The 19,853-nt window shown below is 38.6% G+C and overlaps 1 protein-coding gene across 33 annotated transcripts in view; it reads left to right on the forward strand.

Moving 5' to 3' along the window:
• The window catches only part of Hdac9 (histone deacetylase 9), an 834,213-nt gene that overhangs the window by 540,679 nt on the left and 273,681 nt on the right, over positions 1–19,853 (forward strand). For 23 of the 33 annotated variants that reach the window (XM_075948414.1, XM_075948435.1, XM_075948434.1 and 20 more), the window contains one exon: positions 67–324. In XM_075948414.1, coding sequence (XP_075804529.1) covers positions 67–324 — 258 coding nt within the window. Of the gene's footprint in view, positions 1–66; positions 2,703–19,853 lie in introns of those variants that run through there. The other 10 variants (XM_075948444.1, XM_075948443.1, XM_075948438.1 and 7 more) reach the window with 1 other exon arrangement.

Raw genomic sequence — 19,853 nt, forward strand, 5'->3', positions numbered from 1 at the left:
GAGTATGAGTTGAATCTGTTGCATCAGGAACTATTGACTTCTGAACCCCTGAACACTCTCTTCTAGCTGCTCTCGAAATCTATTGAACAACTGAAGCAACCAGGCAACCATCTAGAAGAAGCGGAGGAGGAGCTTCAGGGGGACCAGGCCATGGAAGACAGAGCGACCTCTAGCGAGCACAGCACTGGGAGCAGCCGTGCTTGTGTGGAGGACACACTGGGACAAGTTGGGGCTGTGAAGGTCAAGGAGGAGCCAGTGGACAGCGATGAAGATGCTCAGATACAGGAAATGGAATGTGGGGAGCAGGCTGCTTATATGCAACAGGTAATAGGCAAAGATTTAGCTCCAGGATTTGTAATTAAAGTCATTATTTGAACATAAATGTGTTGCAGATTTTGCTAAATGCTTATCATTACCTATCAGCATATATTTCCAATTTTAGTGTTTAAGAATTCTAAAACAGGTAAAATGATGTTTTTTTTCTTTATAAAGATCACTCTATACTGATTTCTGAATGAGTATGGGTATCAAGGTTTCATTGAACCTTTACTGGTAAGAAAATGCCTGTTACACTAAAATTATGTAACTATAATATCCAGGAAATTAATAGGCTTTAAATCCATCTCAAAGCCTGATACAACAGTTACTTCTAGTGAAAATGAACTCATGGTTGTTTTTAGTTTTATCTGCTGAGGTCTGTGAGCACAGAATATAGTCTACAGCCTGATCAATGAAGCATTCTATTAGAGATGATGTTTTTTAACATATAGAATTCATTTTTTTCATACAACTGTACATAGTGTGCCATACCATAGTCTTGAACACTGTTGAAGGTAGTCTGCTCCCTGCCCCCTTTCTCTCTCTCTCTCTCTCTCTCTCTCTCTCTCTCTCTCTCTCTCTCTCTCTCTCTTTTTTAAGTAGAAACCTGGCTACCGTGCCAGCAGCTCTAGGTTATTGCGTAGATCACAACTGAAAACCTTAGCCATTAAGGTGGTTTTGAGCAGAGATGCAAGCTGAAGTTCCGTTTTGATCATTACCTTATGTCTGACGCAGCATTGCACAACGCTTAAACCTTGTGTGAGTTGCTGATGTTGAGTTCTGAAACAGAATCCATGCAAATGCTGTCGAGAAGCGGCGTGCAGCCCTGTGGTCCACGCAGATGCTGCGATGTATGCACAGCTGCAGAGAATGTAGTACGATTACCACCTGATACCAAATTAAAAGCAGGCTTACAAGACCGTGACTCACACTGACGCCTGGTATCCTTAGGATTTCTCGCATACCATGGTATATACCACATCATTTTGAGAAATAAATAAAAAAAGCTGAGTGTTGGTTTAACAAGACAAATCTGCTTGTATATGATGGCACTTCCAGAAGGACCATGTCCTTTGATGCTGTAAAAGCACAAACAACTTTGAAAGCAACAGAGACCGAGACGATGTTTATTTAAGTCAGTTCTTTGTTAGGGTCCTGCTGTTCTACAGAAAAGCAGTTTTGTGAGGGGACAGGAAATGTCTCGTGGAAACAGGAAGTCCGAGTGACTCCAGTTCTGGGGAATATAGGAGAAACAGTCCGAGGGTAGTGTTCTACTCTTTCAGTTTTTAAAGGGTATTCTATGAATTGATTTATTGGCTGGAAAAATCCCACCATGAGTTGGGAAACCCTTACGGAAGCTATTGGCTAGAATGTTTTCTTCATATTCCCTTTTGATAAGTTTGCCTTCTTTTACGGGTTTACTTTTGTTAAGCTAGTCAAACGTATGCTGTATTAAGACCCCTTTGGTATGGATAATCCAAACTGACCTAGAATCTTCCTGAGGATTTTTTCTATTAAAATATTTATATTCCTTGATCCCTGCTGTTTAAGGTGTGGTATCCTGTTTCAGGAGACAGCACTTTTGCCAAATGTAGTCATGGTTCGACTGTATGTTATTAGCACGTGCTGTTTACACTTCGCTGTGACATTTAAAACTATTTCTTTTAAAATGTTCCTGCTAAAGATACATTATCCTTTTTAAAAAATCTCCATTTGAATTAAATTAACATAACTAGAGTTAGAAAGTTAAAAGTTTTTCCACATAATGAAAATCCTTCTGATAATTTGACAGCTAGTTCTAATAAGTAACTCTCCCTATCACCAATACGTTTGGGTTAATATATTCCTTCATATTAAAATGACTGTTGTCAGTTGTTTTGCATTAAAAATATGGCATGCCTAAGATAAAATTGTATATTTTTCCATCTCATAAATATTCATTTTCTTCAAATTCCTTTTTCAATCTCATAAAAAAGGGATAGTGCATCTTTTAAAACACATTTTATTTGGGGAGGAACACGTGGCTGAGCAGACTTTTGTATAATATTTCTTCAAAGATATGTGATCAAAAACGAAAAAAACTATTTTTTATAATGTCATTGGAGAGAACTTCATCAGTACATTTGGTGGACGTAATTGTTTGAATTTGATAGTCTTTGAATTTAGTCAAGAAACTACCTGGAACCAGTAAAACGAAAAGCTGGACATAACTAACCTTAGAATTAACCGATAAATGTCTCTTCTAAGATCTACTGTATTTATTATGATTTACACCCTTGGAGGTGATATCCTGTTTTGTGTTGTAAATATATTGTCTGTATGTTTCCCTTCTTGCCTTCTGTTATAAGTCTCTTCCTTTCTCAAATAAAGTTTTTTTTAAAAGATCCCTTTTCATACATTTGGCTTTGTGTAAAGTTGATATGTTTAATGGAATTTGAAACCTGTACATTAGATCACATATACAAATTTCCATTTTTTGTTGAAACAAGAAAATGAAGGTATTTTGAAAAGTTGCTTCTAATACCATTTAAAATTACATAAAACAATAACAATATTGAACTATATGTATCAGCCATTATCAACCAGGAGACAGATGTAAAATCAGTTGCATGCTCCATTTTCTAGTGTAGCCTTTTAAAGGATGTGTTATCCTCTTTGGTATTTAAATTAAAATGTCATCCTCTAAATATAAAAGAAATATAAATAGTCCCTAGCGCTATTCAACTTAAAAATCATTTTAAACTTTTAACATGGGCTGTCAAGAGCTCTGCGTTAGCTACAGGCGTCTGCTACCAAGCCTGACAACGTGAGTTTGATTCCCAGGTCCCCCATGGTGGGAGGAGAGAACTGAGTCCTCAGACTGTCCTCTGACAACACTTCGGCTCTGGCACATGCACACAAACAACACAAATTTAATTAAAAATTTAAAAATAAGCTAAATATGCTCCCTTGAATATAACAAGCTCTCAACAAACGTTAAAATGAATCTTTTTGCAAATACCTTAATGCTGTCTATTACGGTGAGATTCCAAGCCACAGATAACAGGGACCGTGAATACACTTAGGGAGAAGAGGGACGGAATGTGAGAGAGAAGAGGGATGGAACACTCCCCGTGTATGGTGGCAGTTATTGCAATGTTGTGTGAAGAGCTGCAAGCCAGATAAAGCAAGCTTTCCTGTGCGCTGAGGTAGTGTGAGGTGATGTGAGCCAGCCCCGGACTGTCCAGCTTATTAACCTTCTGGTTTGTTGGCAGCAGAACTTACTGTCAGAATTTCAGAATGTGCTACTGTGTGCTGAATAAAAGGGGTTAAATATGATTTTTTTAATGTCCTCTGGTTTGTTTACATTGCCCTCTATATATTACAATATAGTACTGTCATGAAAGTTAGTGTTCCTGGAGGTCAGAACCATACAGCCACATATTACATGAGATATCATCCTGCTGGCATTGGTAGAAGTGGAGGCTGAAGCAGAGCTTCCTGCTTTTCACAGAAATGAACAGTTGTCTGTAAGAATTTTTATATTCATCATACTTAGTGTTTGCCGAAAAGTATTAAAAAGGGGATTCAAGTTCAACGTATTTTTAAATCTAGTACCTGATTCATATAGATATTAATAGCATAGGTGGCTCTTAGATTTTGTGTTTTTTTTCAATAATTGAAACATGTAGTTCTAAATAATTGTGTATGGGTAAAAATAGGTATACAGTTAATGATCAAATAATTCAAGTCTGTAATTGTAGCCACTCCCAGTGAAGAACTCAGAGGTAGAAGAGGACTTGGAGATTATTTCCCTTTATTATTAACTTCTCCACACCCAATTTAAAGAGAAGAACGCTGGACAGGATGGGGGAGGGAGTCACAGAATGTAGACAAATATTAAGGAACCAGAAATGCGGCCTTTGAGTCAAGCTAAGACTCTAAGTTTTTACGTGTTTCTATTCGTATTCCTAGCACAGTAACTTCCTGGAGTCTTAGCAAATGTTTAGATAATGCCATATTCCTGCATCTTTTTGATGAAATGGATTTTCATTTTAACTATGGCCGACTTAAATGCATGAAGTGCAGTTGCGAGCACCTCGAATCTATTAACCTTTTCCACCCACCTCTACCACGGGCATTTAGGGTGGTTATTGCACGAAGCAATCCTGGCAGAGGCCGTCCACCTTTGATGGGAACCTGGGCAGCCCTGACTCCTGTGCTGTGCGTGCACAGATCCCTTTCTACATATCCAAGATGCCTACCCCCCACACCTTATTCGGCTGCTTCTACAGTTCTCACAGTCTCCTTCCACCCAGATCTCCCCATTCCCATCAACACTAACTGATTCGGATCAGGTCTTTACATCACTACTGTAAATGACAAGTGCCGAGTGTTTTCCTAGTTCAGAGATGAGAGTTTTGTGCATGTGATTTCATCTTGAAATGCATCCATGTTTCCTCATGAAAACACGTACGTGAGTTCTGGGGGTCCAGTTTAGGTCCACTTGTTTGCAGTGGAAGCTTTACCATCTGAGCTATTGTCCCAGCCTTATTTTTCATTTTTTATGGCAGTCACGATAACAGCTGGAAAGTGCTATGATTCTTCAACTGATTTCTACTTTTCCCTGGATGATGATCATGAACATTTTTTTCCATTTGCTTATTTTCCATGTGAGGAACTTCCTTAGAAAATATCTATTTACATACTTAGTATTTTAAAATTGTCCTTTTGTTATTGAGAGTTAATAAGTACATATGATTCCAATTAAAATGTTACTCCATCCTGTGATTTTTTTAAATATTTATTTATTTATTATGTATACAACATTCTGTCTGTGTGTATGCCTGCAGGCCGAAGAGGGCACCAGACCTCATTACAGATGGTTGTAAGCCACCATGTGGTTGCTGGGAATTGAACTCAGGACCTTTGGAAGAGCAAGCAATGCTCTTAACCTCTGAGCCATCTCTCCAGCCCCATCCTGTGATTTTTATAATTTCTTTGATAGTATACTTTGACTATCAAACACTTTCTATCTTACTGAATGCCAGTCCACCTTTATTTCCTCTTATTTACTATTTATAATTTTATTTATTATTTATAGTTTCCTTGATAGTGTACTTTGACTGTCAGACACTTTGGATCTTACTGAATGCCATCCACCTTTATTTCCCTTGGTTGCTTATGCTTTAGATGTGGTTGAAGAAGCCATCTTCTGACACGAAAGCACAAAGATTTACTCTTATGTCGCCTTCTACACATTCTGCAGCAGGCAGAGTTTGGCCTGTGGCTTGTTCTGAGTTCTATGTATCATTACTAAAGTGATTTTCTTTTATACATTCAAGAGTTTTGATATTTTAGACAGGCTATGGCTGTGTATCCCAGACTGCATTTAGAATCCTCCTACCTCGGGCTCCATAATCTCTAGTTCCAGCCTGCCTTGTCAGCAGTGCTGGACCCGTGATTCATAACGTATCTCTTCATAGGTGTGGGGCTCTCTCGTCCGCTGTGTCTGGTGGATTTGACCCTTACTCTCCTCCCGTTCCTGCTAATGACTTGAGTCATTTTCTTTTTTTTTAAATTTATTTATTTATTAAAGATTTCTGTCCCTTCCCCGCCGCTGCCTCCCATTTCCCTCCCCCTCCCCCAATCAAGTCTCCCTCCCTCGTCAGCCCAAAGAGCAATCAGGATTCCCTGCCCTGTGGGAAGTCCGAGGACCACCCACCTCCATCCAGGTCTAGTAAGGTGAGCATCCAAACTGCCTAGGCTCCCACAAAGCCAGTACGTGCAGTAGGATCAAAAACGCATTGCCATTGTTCTTGAGTTCTCAGTAGTCCTCATTTTCTAACATATCATGTAGTTTGCTGCTTTGTTTTGCCTTCACACGGAAGCATGCAACTGCTACCATCTCGGTATTTATATAATTGATATTAATTGGATGAAAGAAAATAGGTTTATCTTTTTATAAAGAATGCCTTGTGGAGGTGTACTTTTCAAAATGAGTCAGTTAATTTTCTCCACAGATATAAAGTCCTACTTTTGCTATTCACATTTATCTCTGTCTAATTTCCGCTTCAATTTTCATGTTGTGTTAATTCTCGTGCCGGTTTTTTTCCTGTTTTTGTTAATAGAACTTATAGAAAGATTTCAAAAAGTTCACTGTTAAATTGGATACCCACATGTAACTACAGAGCATTTAACGTGTGGCTGACTAGAAACAGAACTTTTCCAAAGGACAAAGTATTGCCAAGCTTTCAAAGACATAGGAAAATATGTATTAGTATGGAAATCATCCTTACTGGTTACATATTGGAATAAAAAGGTTTAAATATGTGGGAACAAATAACATCAGTAAAATTAATCTGATTTGTTTCCCCTATCAATATAGCTAATCTAACAGTCAAGATTATGTATGTTATTTTCATGTATGATGCATGCTAATTTTATTTATCACATACACGAATTATATATTAAATATGCTATGCAAATAAACGAATCATACTCTGAATATGTTTCTAACACCAGGAAATCCTCATTTCAGTTTCTATTTTGGAACTGGATAGAACTCACCCCACAGTTTTGGCGATGTCACTTGTGAGATCTGAATGAACAGATGTCACACGGGCAGCTCCTCACTCTCGGATGATGCAGACAGCGGAGTTCTGTACTGTAGGAATGGGTCAGCGTTAAAGATCTTTCCGCTTTACCATGAAGACAACTCAGAGCTTTAGTTCCACCTTCATTATTATTTGTAAGGGCCGTTCACTGGTTCTGCCTTTCTCCTCTCAAGGATGAGGAACTGACTGAAGATGCTTCTTCTCCTGAACGTTATCGACAGAGCCCATTTGAGCCCCGGGATAGATTACCCCTTAGCTATCTTTGGTGGCCCTGTCTTCTAAGTTGTTGTTGCTCTCTGTCTCTCTCCTTTCCAACCGCCACATCTTTTCACCCCTGGCTTTCGATTCCTCAGTCACTGCCCTAATTAATGCCAACACAAATTCAGGCTTGTGTCATGGTGATAGTCTCCTTTGTGTTTGATGTGCCCATCGAATTAATAATGTAAGAAACCATTTCTTGTCTCTGCAGCAAGTTCTTGGTTCATGCAAATGGCATCAGGGAGTCCTCCTCATAGTTCAGCCTCACACTCTGACCTGGGACATTTCCCAACCTAAGATGTCGCTAGGATGCAGACTGAATAGCACGTTTTCAATGGGGATGGGGGTCTAGTCAGCACGGTTTCTTCAAGTTTTTATTCCGGCTTTGGGAGCTTTAACTGCCTTTTCTAAATCCTGTTTTTGCTTTGTATAGTATCTCTGAGTTCTCCAACTCATTTGAACTCTAACCCTCTTGGAATGAATTCCATACTCTTGTATGAGTAATTCTTCTTTAAATCTTTCTTCTTTGTTATTGTAGGCTCTTGTCATTGGGTTCGAGGGGAATATACTGAGTTACTTGTGGTTCCTCTACCACGAGGAATCTATGAACTGCGCCATTAATTTCATCTGAGCAGTTGTTGGGTTTCATTCTGCTTCTCTACGTGATCATGGCTGCATTTTCCATGTTGTTTTACTTGCTGGTTTTTATTTACTGCCTGAGACAGAGCCTCCCCCGCTAAACTGTTTCATGAGCTGGATCTCATTGGTAGTACTTTCTTTAAGCTAGCACTATTAGATAGCTACAATTCATTTTCATGGCGAGTAAATGATAGTTTTTATTTTATGAATTTCTTGGCTAATATCATTCATGAATTACTTGATTTTATATATTTTATGTTCAAATATGTATCACAATATTTTGTCTACACATTTAGATGAAGCACTTTATCTCATAATGGTCATCACTTCTTAATTAACTTTTCACGTTTGTGCAGGATCCTCAGAATTTCTGAAAATTGAAATTTAAAAAAGGACAAAATGATTCATATTAATATTATATCAGAGTATATAGAGCTCATCTTTATCTTAGTAAACTATGGCTAACCATAGAAGCTGGTATGTTCATTTTTACAATGTATGAACCAGTCTTTGGACAGTGGTTGCTCTGTCTTTGCGATCCGCACATGACAATGCTTCATGATTGTAACCTCCGAGTGACTGTATTGCTGAATGTAGAGGCTACAAGAGTTCAAACTGAAACCCCATCGCCTTGCAAAAACTGCATGTGAAGACATTTATTTAATCATCCCAAGGCCGTGTTGATCATTTGTCAGCTATTGTAATTATTATAGAAATTGTAAGTTAGATCCCCATGAACAATCAAAAAACAAAGTCCTGAAACCTGTGGTGCTGCCCAGCAGTTCACAGGAGGCTCTCCTTTGGAGTCACATGGGCTTTGCCTCATCTCGTACCACAGCAGGTGATGCTAATGATTTCATGTTTTGTTCAGGTTGGGGGAATTTTTGTCTTTTGAGACAGAGTGTGAAGTATAGCAGGCTGGCCTTGAACTCCTAGTGCATCAGAGAACGACTGTGAGCTCCTTATTCTCTTGAGTCCACTTCCCCATTTCTTGGGTTACAGTATCACCCAGTTGATTCTGTTCCTGTTTGCTATAAAACATTATGAGAATATGTTGTCTGTGTCGAGTAGGTAAATAATAGAAGGGCATGTGAAGATGTCATTTTTGCTGGTTTCTTTACCTTAGAGAACTTACTTCATGAATTTAAATAGCCTTTAGCCTGTTAATTTCTTTCAATACAGGACATATTTCTCTGATCCATTGTTTCAGTGTTTAATCTGAGTGTTGGTCATGTTGGTTGATCTTCAGCTATCTTTTTGTTCCTTTAACATTTATATTGTGTGAAGTAAAATGCCTTTAACATCATTTCCTAAGTATATGTTAAAAGTTTGTTTTTGCTTTTTTTTATGTGATTGTCTGACAAACCTCAATATAACACAACTTGATTCTGTTGCTGTAGTCTTTCCTTCCCCACACCAGACTGGGTTTCTCTCTCTCTCTCTCTCTCTCTCTCTCTCTCTCTCTCTCTCTCTCTCTCTCTCTCTCCTATATGCTTGCCACACTTGTATCTGTCACTGTATTGAAGCTGTAAAGGTTTCCCCTCAGAAAGAAGTTCGAGAATTGAGAACTGTCAATTTCTCATATTGGCTATTATTCCATAATAATTTGAATTATTTTTAATAAAGTTTATTCTTTGGCCACTAAACTTCACAATTTTTACTGAGTTTTAAAATTACTTTTCAAATTATAGAGTACAAAATCCACTGTTGTGTATTTTGACAATGTATCTAATATATTCTAGATAAACAGTATTTATGTCACTCCAAAAGATCTTTTCCTACTTCCTTAAAACCAGCTCCCCATTCTCATAGTCTGCCCAGATCCAGGCAATTATTGATTACCTGTCACTGTTCATTGCTTTTAATTTTTGTCAGTAAATTGAAGTTTTTTTTTAAAGCCTATCTGTGATACTTTCGGTCAAGATCTGTTTTATTTAGACAAAAATATTTCTGAAATCCACTGATGTGTCAGTTCCTGGGTAGTGTTCCATTGCATGGATACACTGCAGATATTTATGCAGTGATTTGTTGGTCAAAACCTGAGTAGTATGTTCATGTGGGCTGTTGTGATTGAAGCTTCATGGATATGAGGCAGTGTTTTATAGATAATGGGATTTTATTTTGATAATTATATGTAAATGGAATTATTCATCTGGATGCTAATTATATGTTTTGCTATATAAAAGCCTGCCAAACTTTTTGTAACTGGCTGATCTGCATTTGATCAACAAAGGATACTTCTATCAGTCTACCTCCTTGTCAGTACTGGCCATTGCAGTATTGATTGACACATGCACTATATTACTGTGCCCACTCAACTGATGCTACTAGGTTCTTGTTGTGTCTTAACTTGCGTCTCCCTAACAACCCATATTGTTGAGCATCTTTAGATGTGTTCTTTGGCAATTCTTGTACGTGTGAGTCATTAATTCACTCACATTGCAGACCTATCATAGGTGTATCCTATTATTGGCTCAGGGAATAATGCATGTTTTGGATAAAATCTTCTCCTAGTTCCATGCCTTGGAAAACATTTTCATCTACCCTGTAGCTCAACTTGCATTCAGAGAAGCAATGTTTAATTTTCATGTGCCAGTTCCTTCCCATTTTTCTCTATAAAGCCCTTATTTCTTCGAGTTTACCTTCATATTTAGAATTTTGTGTGGTATGGAGATAAATTGGAGTTCATCATTACATCTGGCTATCTAAAATTTCAGCACCATTTTTTCAAATATTGTCTATGCTATTTTGAACTATTCTGGTACTTTCTAAAAAATTGATTGAATATAGTGTGTAGGCAAATGTCGAAACTCTGTTGTATTCCACTGAATATGTATCAACACGACAGACTCTACGTAGTGGATCTTAAAGTCACGTTGTGCGCTCCTTCTGTGCCCCTTAGTAGTTTTAGTTGTCTTGGTTTTCTGCAATTTGTTTATCACTTGCCTAAGTATATCCATCCTTCTTTTAATGACAATTTTCTTTGTTCCACTCCCTTTATATATCTGAGAATTTGAGCATCTTACATTTTGAGAAAATGCAAGATCTTCTTTGTTCTAATACTTTTCCTCCTGTTTTTCTCATATTTTCTACTGGGGCTATAATTGTACATACGCTGGCCTTCGTCATTCTGTTTATTTCTATGTATGCATCTTCTATCGCTATCTCCCTCCTTTTGTTCTAGTAAATAAATATCTGCTAATCACGTGCAGTGACTTTTCCATCCACAGCATTGTTTTTCTTACCTGGAAGAGTCCTTTGATTCTTTGCTATAGGCTTCCCGTTCCTCTGCTCTGCATCGACATAGCCCTCTTGAACTGATTTTGTTTGCACGGTCTCTGTGTTTCCAGGTCTGCTACTACGGCGTAGTTCTCCTCCTGAGTGCACTTATGTTTTCTCACTCCTTTTCAGACTGAGTAACTTCATTCAGACAGCGGACAGTGTGAGATTGCTAGCCTTCTTGACGGCGTGTCCCAGAGTTTCCTCTGAGCACACAGCTGCCTTTGATTTCAGTGTAGTTTTTCCTTACTCTACCATGTGAGTCCTCCGGACCACACCAGCTACTTTGGGGGAAACTGCTTTGGTTTAATTTTAGACCCATCTTCATCTAAGAATCCTAACTCTTATTGACCCCTACCAAGTCAGTTTCTGGGGATGGTTGGGCCATTTTCTGCTAGGCTTTGGATTTATTAGATTTATATTAAAGGAATTCAAGTGCATATACTTTATATTTATTTCATACATAAATGTGGAAGAACAGCCATGAAGTTTATATGTACACAAGGCAACACAGACTGAATGGGCATGACTCTCCCCTTGCATCTTCAGTGATGTTGATGAAGTATACTGCACTTTCATGTAATAAAGCCAATATACACAATGTCACCTAATTTTCAAAGCCCATTTGAATTTCAGTTTAAATAATTGGCCTGTGAATTTTTATTCCTGGAAGAGCAGCTTTTAAGATTCCACTTGCGGAAGCTCGAGTAATCCAATGGTGCCATACTGGCAATTAAGGCCCCAGACAACAGAACCGAGTAGAGACCTACAAATACATCCACACAATTGATTTTCTGTGGAAGTCTCAGGAGTGTTTTGGGCAATGGCAGCCTGTGGCAGCAAATGTTGCTGGGACATCTGAAATACCACATGCAGAACAATGAAGTTTGACCCCTCTGACCTCAGGAATACTTTAACAACAAACATCAGCTAAAATGGATTATTTAGATATACTACACCAAACTATGAATCTATAAATTGCTAACAAGAAACTTTCAGGGACACTTGCCATGGTATTAATATAGGCAATCAGCTCCTGGCTAAGACTTTAAGAACAGAAAGCAGACAGGTAGATGATGTGAAACTTGAAAGCCATTGCATGCCAATGGAAACACTCTACAAAGAGAGGAGACAGTCTCGTCTACAGAATAGGAGGAAATATTCGTAACGTGTATCATCTGGTAAAGATGATTCGACATTTGTAAGAAATCAAACATCTCCATAGCAAGACCATAATAAATTGATTTTTAGATGAACGAAGCACTTGAACAGTAATTCCACAAAAGGAAATAGCTCGGTGTTCATATGTGTACGTCATGACGTGCAGCACAGCTAATCACCAGAGAAAGGCGAGGAGCACAATGAAGAGACATTGTCTCACGTGTTCTCCAATGCCGCCTACAGAGGTGACAGAGATAGGGTCCAGAGAGGATGTGACTCAAGGGAGCTCTGACACTCTGTGAGCAGATGTGCAAGCCGTCCCCATCTATGAAAACAGAATGACGACACCACAAACCATTGAAAGAACTGTTAAATGGCTGGACAACCCCACCACTGAGTACTGGCAGAGATGAAATCACTGGGGAGATGTCTGTACAGTGATAAGTTCCCTGGGACCCTGTTTGCAATGGACCGGGTGTAGGATCTGCTTCCGTGTTCATGATCAGATGACTGAGTGAAGGGAAGATGGACACACAGAGGGATATTATTTCTACATAAAGAATGAAGAAATCCTGCTATTTGGGACAATTGAAATGACTCCGGGGATCATTATGTGGAGTAAGCCAGGCAGAGAAAGACAAATCACACACACTCACTCGTGCAGAATATAGACATTCATAACATATATGAAGCGTGTTCATGTAAGTGGGAAAGTCATAATCTGTGGTGATTCTGTATTTTCTGTATCTTTAAATTAAAATTCCCTTCCACTCTTGGAATTCACGATTCCTATTAGATTAGATGGTTTCCTTGTTTTCATTTCTTTTACAGTGTTTAGTCACTGATTTCTTCATCCAGATTGACAACTGGGATTTCATAATAAATATTTTACTGTTAGAAATAACTGAAAATGAAAAACTCTCATTTATAAAATCGAGTGGCACCTTTCAATTATGCATATTTTCTAGAAACATCAAGTATGTGTGTGTGTTTAAAATGATGTGGTCTTGTATGATAGCCTAGAGCTGAAATAATTCAAAGCAAATTATTCTATTCTGTGAAACCTACAAGAGGAAGAAAATGCAGTTTCTCAAAAAGTCCCCAAGGGCGGTGACTCTTTGGTCTTACTCTCTCAATCTGCAGTGAGGTTTAAAAACAAAAAAAAAAAACAAAAAAGGAGAACACACGAAACTGGTAGGGACATAACCATTTGAACTGCGATTTTCATGTGATTCAGAAGTACTGAAGCTTCTACTGCATTTGACGTATTAGAATGTTTTAGAATACTCAGAATACTGGCTTGTACTGTGGGTAAACCTTGAGAAAGGAGTCCTTTTTCATAGCCTTTAACTACTAAAGACTCATGGATTACTCTGAAGCAATTTCGGAAGTTCTTAGACTTTGGCGTTAAAGCAAAGTTCAGGGAACTTAGGTCAATAAATGACTTTAATTCTTGGATGGGGTGTTGATACTATATGTTTTTTAATGGTTATGCTTTCCCCATCACCAACATAAAAGATTTACTGTTACAGTGTGTGTGGCCAGCAGAGGCATGTGGAAGAGCTGTTTCCTGCTATTTGATTTAATTAGCCCAGTCACATGCCAGCCTTCGGGCACGTCACTCTGGACCTCTGAGGCTCTTTGTCGAAGAGATGGACAATATCTTGGCTTTGTTGGGTAGCTGGGGATGCTGCAGCTAAAACCACTGAAACCCCACTGTTTGTTTAGCCAGATCGCTGCAGTTTCACCATTTGGCTTTTGTTTTGATTTGAAGGGGAAAAATGACATTTTGGCCTTTGGGAAGTGAAAACAAAGCACAGAAGAAGAGCCAGCGCTCTCACTGCTTTAATAAGTTTGAGAGCATCTGCGTTTTCTCATCTGAAAATCTAGAAGAGTGTGTCTCTACGTCCTCTGTTAGTAGACACTTAAGACAGCCGTGTGTTGCTGTGACCCTGGCCTGGCCAGCACCCTGCTGCTTTAATTCAATACTCTTTTGTGGCTTCTTGATTTTTATATATTTTAGTGCAATCGTTGTCTAATTGGACCTCTAAATCTTTTAATGAATTCGTTGCTGAAGAATACAATATTTGCTTTGTTTGGAAAGAAGGTGTGTGCTTTGTCTTGTTCAATGCAAGAGAGTGGTCAGCTCCTCTGGTAAGCTCACAAGTTGTTCCCAGTATTTAAAGTTTCTTCCCAGATCAAAGCAACCCATGTGATAAAACTTTCAAACATATACTTAATCATACTTTTATTATATAACTAAATACAGAAAAGCTATATAAACTTATGAATTTTTGAAAAGAAATAGGTGTAAAGATGGATGCCTTATCTTAGAAACACAGTGTGGGGTGGTGTAGTCAGAAAAACAGCCACTTCCCTAAGGCAGTGACTTGTTCAACATTATCACCACCACCACCATCACCTCCACCACCATCACCACCACCACCACCCTTTCCTCCACCTCCACCTCCTCCTCCATCACCACCACCACCACCTCCACCTCTACCACCACCACCTCCACCTCCTCCTCTACCACCTTCACCTCCACCTCCTTTTATTCCTTTTACTCCTCCACCACCTCCACCACCACCTCCTCCACCACCACCACCAAGAACAATAACAGCCATCAACAGCAACAATGTGAGCCCTACCACACCCAGCCACACAGGTGTTACCACCACATTGAGATCTGAGAAGTAAGTGTCCACCTAAGAAAATTCCTTTTATTGGAGTATTTTAGGAATGACTGTCTAAACTTAAATACAAGGAAGCACATTGATTCTTACAGATATATACTTATGTGAGGTAGAAGTCATTTTTGCTGTGTGTTTTTTGGTGTTGATGTTTTCTTGAAAATGTAAATTACAATCACTAAAGCTTGAACTGAAGTTAATTAAGAGGTGACAGATGACAGAGGTCATCCTAAGAAGTTTTAAAGAAAAAAATATTTAAAGTCTTAGAATAAAGATTTTTAAATGATACAGCTTTATTCCACTAAAAGTACAAACTTCGTGCTACCTTAATATATTTTACAAAAAAATCGTAATAACTGTGAAGGAAGTTGTAACTTTTGAATAAATCCGCGGAAATGTGGAGCTGCTCCAAGAGTCCTTGTCAGTCAATGGGCTTGTAAATTAACAGGACACCCCGACCACAGATCCACATTTTTATACAGCATCATAAAGTTTTGTTTCATATACAGCTATGAATGTATGGCTGCTTTATGGACTTTCCAGTGTCCCTCATCTATTTTTATTGAGATTTAGTCCAATAAACCAGGGTAGCTTAGGCTAGCTTAATAAATGTGCGCTGAACAATGACCCAGTACTGAAACTTCTTTCCAAGCCTGCAGAAGAATATCTGGAATAACAAGACGGTCATGTGCCATTCCCCAGAGTAGTGGTCTGTTAAAGAAATGGGCTGGGAAGGCAGTGTCATTTCTAACATCGCATGGGGAAAACACCCACCTGAAAATCAAAACTTGATACCATTTTTGGCAAAGGTCTTGTAGCTTTTAAGTTGCTGAGCTGTGGTCGCAACCCATATGGAGTGTCTGTGTTCTCTACAGTGGTCATGCTAAAGCAGAGTTTAGCATCCCCCTGAAAGCTTATGGGGAAAAGGATATTTGAGTTCCTACTCTGCAACTTTATGCCCCCTAATGTCTACTGGATGACTAAGAAAGAGATCCCATCAATATAATAGCTTTTTGTTGTTCTATGATGATTGGTAACCCCCTCCCTCCCTGTGTGTGTTCAAGTATCCATATGTATGCAGGTAAGCATAGGTGCATTGGCCAGAAAATAACCTCAATCATCATTCTTCAATGTTGTCTCGTATTTGAAACAGGTTTTCTTATTGGTCTGAGGTTCTCATATCAGGATTATAAGAATTTGTCATTGTGCCAGCTTTTATGAACTTTGGGTCTGGGAAATCGAACTCAGGTCCAAAAGCATGCAAGGCAAACTTCTTACTTATTGAGCTATTACTCCAGCCCATGAAATGTCTGTTTCTTATTAAAAGATGTGAACATTTTTGACTCATTTAAGGATAAAACTTTAACAAACAGGAAATCATTATTTATAGCTTTATCTGAAAATGCCTGTTAATAAACTTAAAATATAAAAATTTGACCAATTCAAGTTTTAAATGTATTTTTCTCAATATGCGTTTAATTGTTTTAAAAATAATTTTCAAGTCTTATTACATCCACATATGTATTATATCCATACATATCTATGTCCCTGTGATCAAAAGATGATATTTGAGTAATTTAATTGGCAACTTTTTAAATTATAACCATATTACTCATCTTGTTTAGTTCTCAAATGGACAACTCAGACCATTTAAAGAGCTCTCTTGGGCTCTTACATCAAGTATATTATCTAAATTTTAATTATATTCCTCCTAATTTTAAATGCAAAGTCAAATTCTGAAAACTAAACTATAGGTTTATTATTCTTCACTTACTCGTGAACCTTACTTCTTACCTCAAAGGACATTTGGCTTATAAATCCCCCCCAAATACTAAGTGTGTGTGTGTGTGTGTGTGTGTGTGTGTGTGTGTGTGTGTATGCTTGTGGGTGTGCATGTGTAATGTGGGTGTGCTTGTGTGTGTGTGCGGGTATATTATTCTGAATGATTCTTTCTAGTGTTCCCTTTTTTTTTTTGTCATTGAAAGCTTCTGCCAACCAAATCTGTACCCTAGAGCCAATCCTCTCGCTGTTTAGCTATTTCTCTTGATTTGAAGCACTTCACGTTTGAATGTGAATTGGTTCTTTTATGCTCTAATCTGCTCTCCGGTTTAATGTGGCTTTCTTTACCATGCTCCATTCCTCCTTAAGGCTTTACCACGTTTTGTTGTTATTGTTGAATAAAATGTCATTCAATCTCTCTTTGAAATTAATTGATGGAGCAGAAGCTGTCCTCCACCTCGCTGTGGTTGACCACAGCTGTTAGAAAGGCTAATTGGAGCACAGGAGAAAAGAGGGGTCCTTGCAGAACTTCTCTACAATCTGATGCTGTGTTGCTGGAAAGCTCTGAGAGCTGTCTGTGCCGTGCTCTCTCTTCAGTCTGGCTCAGCCATCCCGAGGGCACCTGCCTCCTCTTTGGTCCTGGCCTGTGAGATGGCAAAGTGAGACCAGAGGGAACAGTTTGGTCTAGTTCACGGCCACATCAGAGATTTCTAGGGTTTGGTTCCTGGGTTTCTCCATTTAAGAATCGAAAGTTACTTTGAATCTGTCACATTTTACTTCTCCAGTTTGATAGATAGGCAGTGTTTATCCACAGCTAAGGGGCAGCTGTCAGCAGACCAACCAGTGCTGAATGGTTAGCTCAGTTTAAAAATCTCTGTGTCTCTGGCTCCCTCCCTCCCCTCCTCCCTCCCTCCCTCCCTCCCTCCCTCCCTCCCTCCCTCCCTCCCTTCCTCCCTTCCTCCCTTCCTCCCTCTACCCCCCTCTCTCTCTTTGTCTTTCTCTCCCCCCATCCCAATCAAAGCATGGTTTCTTTCAAAATCCAAATCGTTAAAACGAAAAGGCTTTGTTGAATGTTTTTTAAAATGTCAAGTGAATGCTGATTTACTATTTTTGAACTAGAATTGGCAAATAGAGTCTCTCCCGAAGGGAGGGAGATGGGAGAAGCATATTCTCTTCTGACAGACTTTCTGATATTCTCAGCAACAAAAATAAACCAGTTAAATTAGTCATAAAATATATGTAAAAATAGTCAGCATGTGCCAGCATTTACATTTTTACAAAGAGCACTACCAAAAATAGCGCAGAATGAAAAATTTTATTAATGGCAGACATGTTCAATAAGAAGAAGAAAACAAACCACAGGAAAGGGAGGTGAATACTGAGAACTAAGTGGCAAACACAGTGCCAAATAATTGATGTATATCAGTTTGCATTAGCCTTTATTAATAAAACAAACAAACGCAGGAGAGTCCTGGGCGGCTGGTTGCAGAAGCTTCACCCAGTGGTAGAGACCTTGTTTCCACTGCCGTCCAAATCCAGAGGGGGAGAGGCTGACACGGTCTCCCTGACAGTTCTCCATCATGGCATGACCATCCCGAGAAAGGATCTAACTAGCAGATACATAATTCAGAGTGCACATCCATCAGCTTCAGCCCTCAGACCCACTATCTCTTACTCTCTCCACTTAGGTTGAGTGGTGTGTGCTAGCTCTCGTGGAAAGGGCTTCGCAGCCATGGCGCTGACTCTTGCTGAAGTTAGTGGCACTGTAATCATTCTCTTAGACCGTGGCTCACATCCTTGTAATGACATCTCGTGGTCATTAAAAAGACAGAAGAGTATTGCTCAGGGAATCCCTAACTCTTGAATCCTTGTCCTTCATACGTGATGCAGACTTGGATTCATGTTAAGTTTTTTTTTTCTAAATCATCATTTTTATTTCTTAGTATATAAAATAAACACAACTTTAAACATATAACTCGATGTAAACTTCCCATCTTTTCTGTCTCTTAACCGACCTGGGGTTTTAAATATTTGTCACTTCACCAGACTCCCTTCTTCCATCACGGTGATGCTAAAGCAGTTGTGTAATGCTTGAAAACCTTTGACATTTAGCTTTGCATCCCCAAAATATCACTCTATAAATATGTATATAAATATGTTCCTATAAATCATGTGTAATTTCAGATCACTGATCTTAAATGGGAGGGACATTATTTTGAAGGCCAAGCATTTTTCTACCTGACTGTAATGGGTTATAGTCCGCCAGTGAGAAGTTAAGTCACATTTATGAGTAGTTATTACCTAAGCAGCTAAAATAATATATATAATAAAAATTTACATTTTTACAGCTGTTCAAAGTTGAATTTCCAAAATACCATGATTTCATGTAAATATTAAAAAATAGTAAGTGATCAGTATTATCACAAGTTTTAAATTAGCTTTGCTAATTCCATATCCACATTTCCTAGGAAATACACTGTTTATTCAGCGATAGTGTGACACAACAGATTCAGTAGATTTGGCCTTGATAAGCCATCCTGGTGTCCTTTACATATATCCACTTGCAAAGTCGCAAATTAATTTCAGAGAATTATGACCAGTGCTACTGTAGACCTCCAATGGTTGGACACATCTGTCATGGGATTTGCATTTGTGCTATTCAGAATGATAAAACCATGGTGTGTCTTATATTCTTTATATTCTTATGTGATCTTTAATTCTTCACCACTCCATGCATTTTGATAAATTTAATAAATACAGCAACTATTTCTGTAGCACAGTTAACATTTAGGAAACTTTGATATTCAGTATGGAAGATTCTTTTGATATGTAAAGAACATATAAAGGGGGTGACCTAAAACTCTTGAAGGTTAATCAAAGACCAGGCTAGCCTAATTCAAGATGAAGTGTAATTCAAAAAGGGAAGGAGAAAGGAATTCCTGCGTGTCTTCACAGTTTTCCCACTAGTTCAAAGGCAAGTTCTATCTTTTTTTCTGTGAGAGAAAACTGTCCCCTGACTCTATAATGAAGTGTGGTATCATCTAATAAATTCAGTCTCAGACTTTGCCTAATACAATCTCCATGTTATCTACCACACAGCCTTGCTGAATACCCTTCTTAGTTTCTGATA

Source organism: Microtus pennsylvanicus, chromosome 14 (assembly GCF_037038515.1).
Source record: "Microtus pennsylvanicus isolate mMicPen1 chromosome 14, mMicPen1.hap1, whole genome shotgun sequence".
Lineage (NCBI taxonomy): Eukaryota > Metazoa > Chordata > Mammalia > Rodentia > Cricetidae > Microtus > Microtus pennsylvanicus.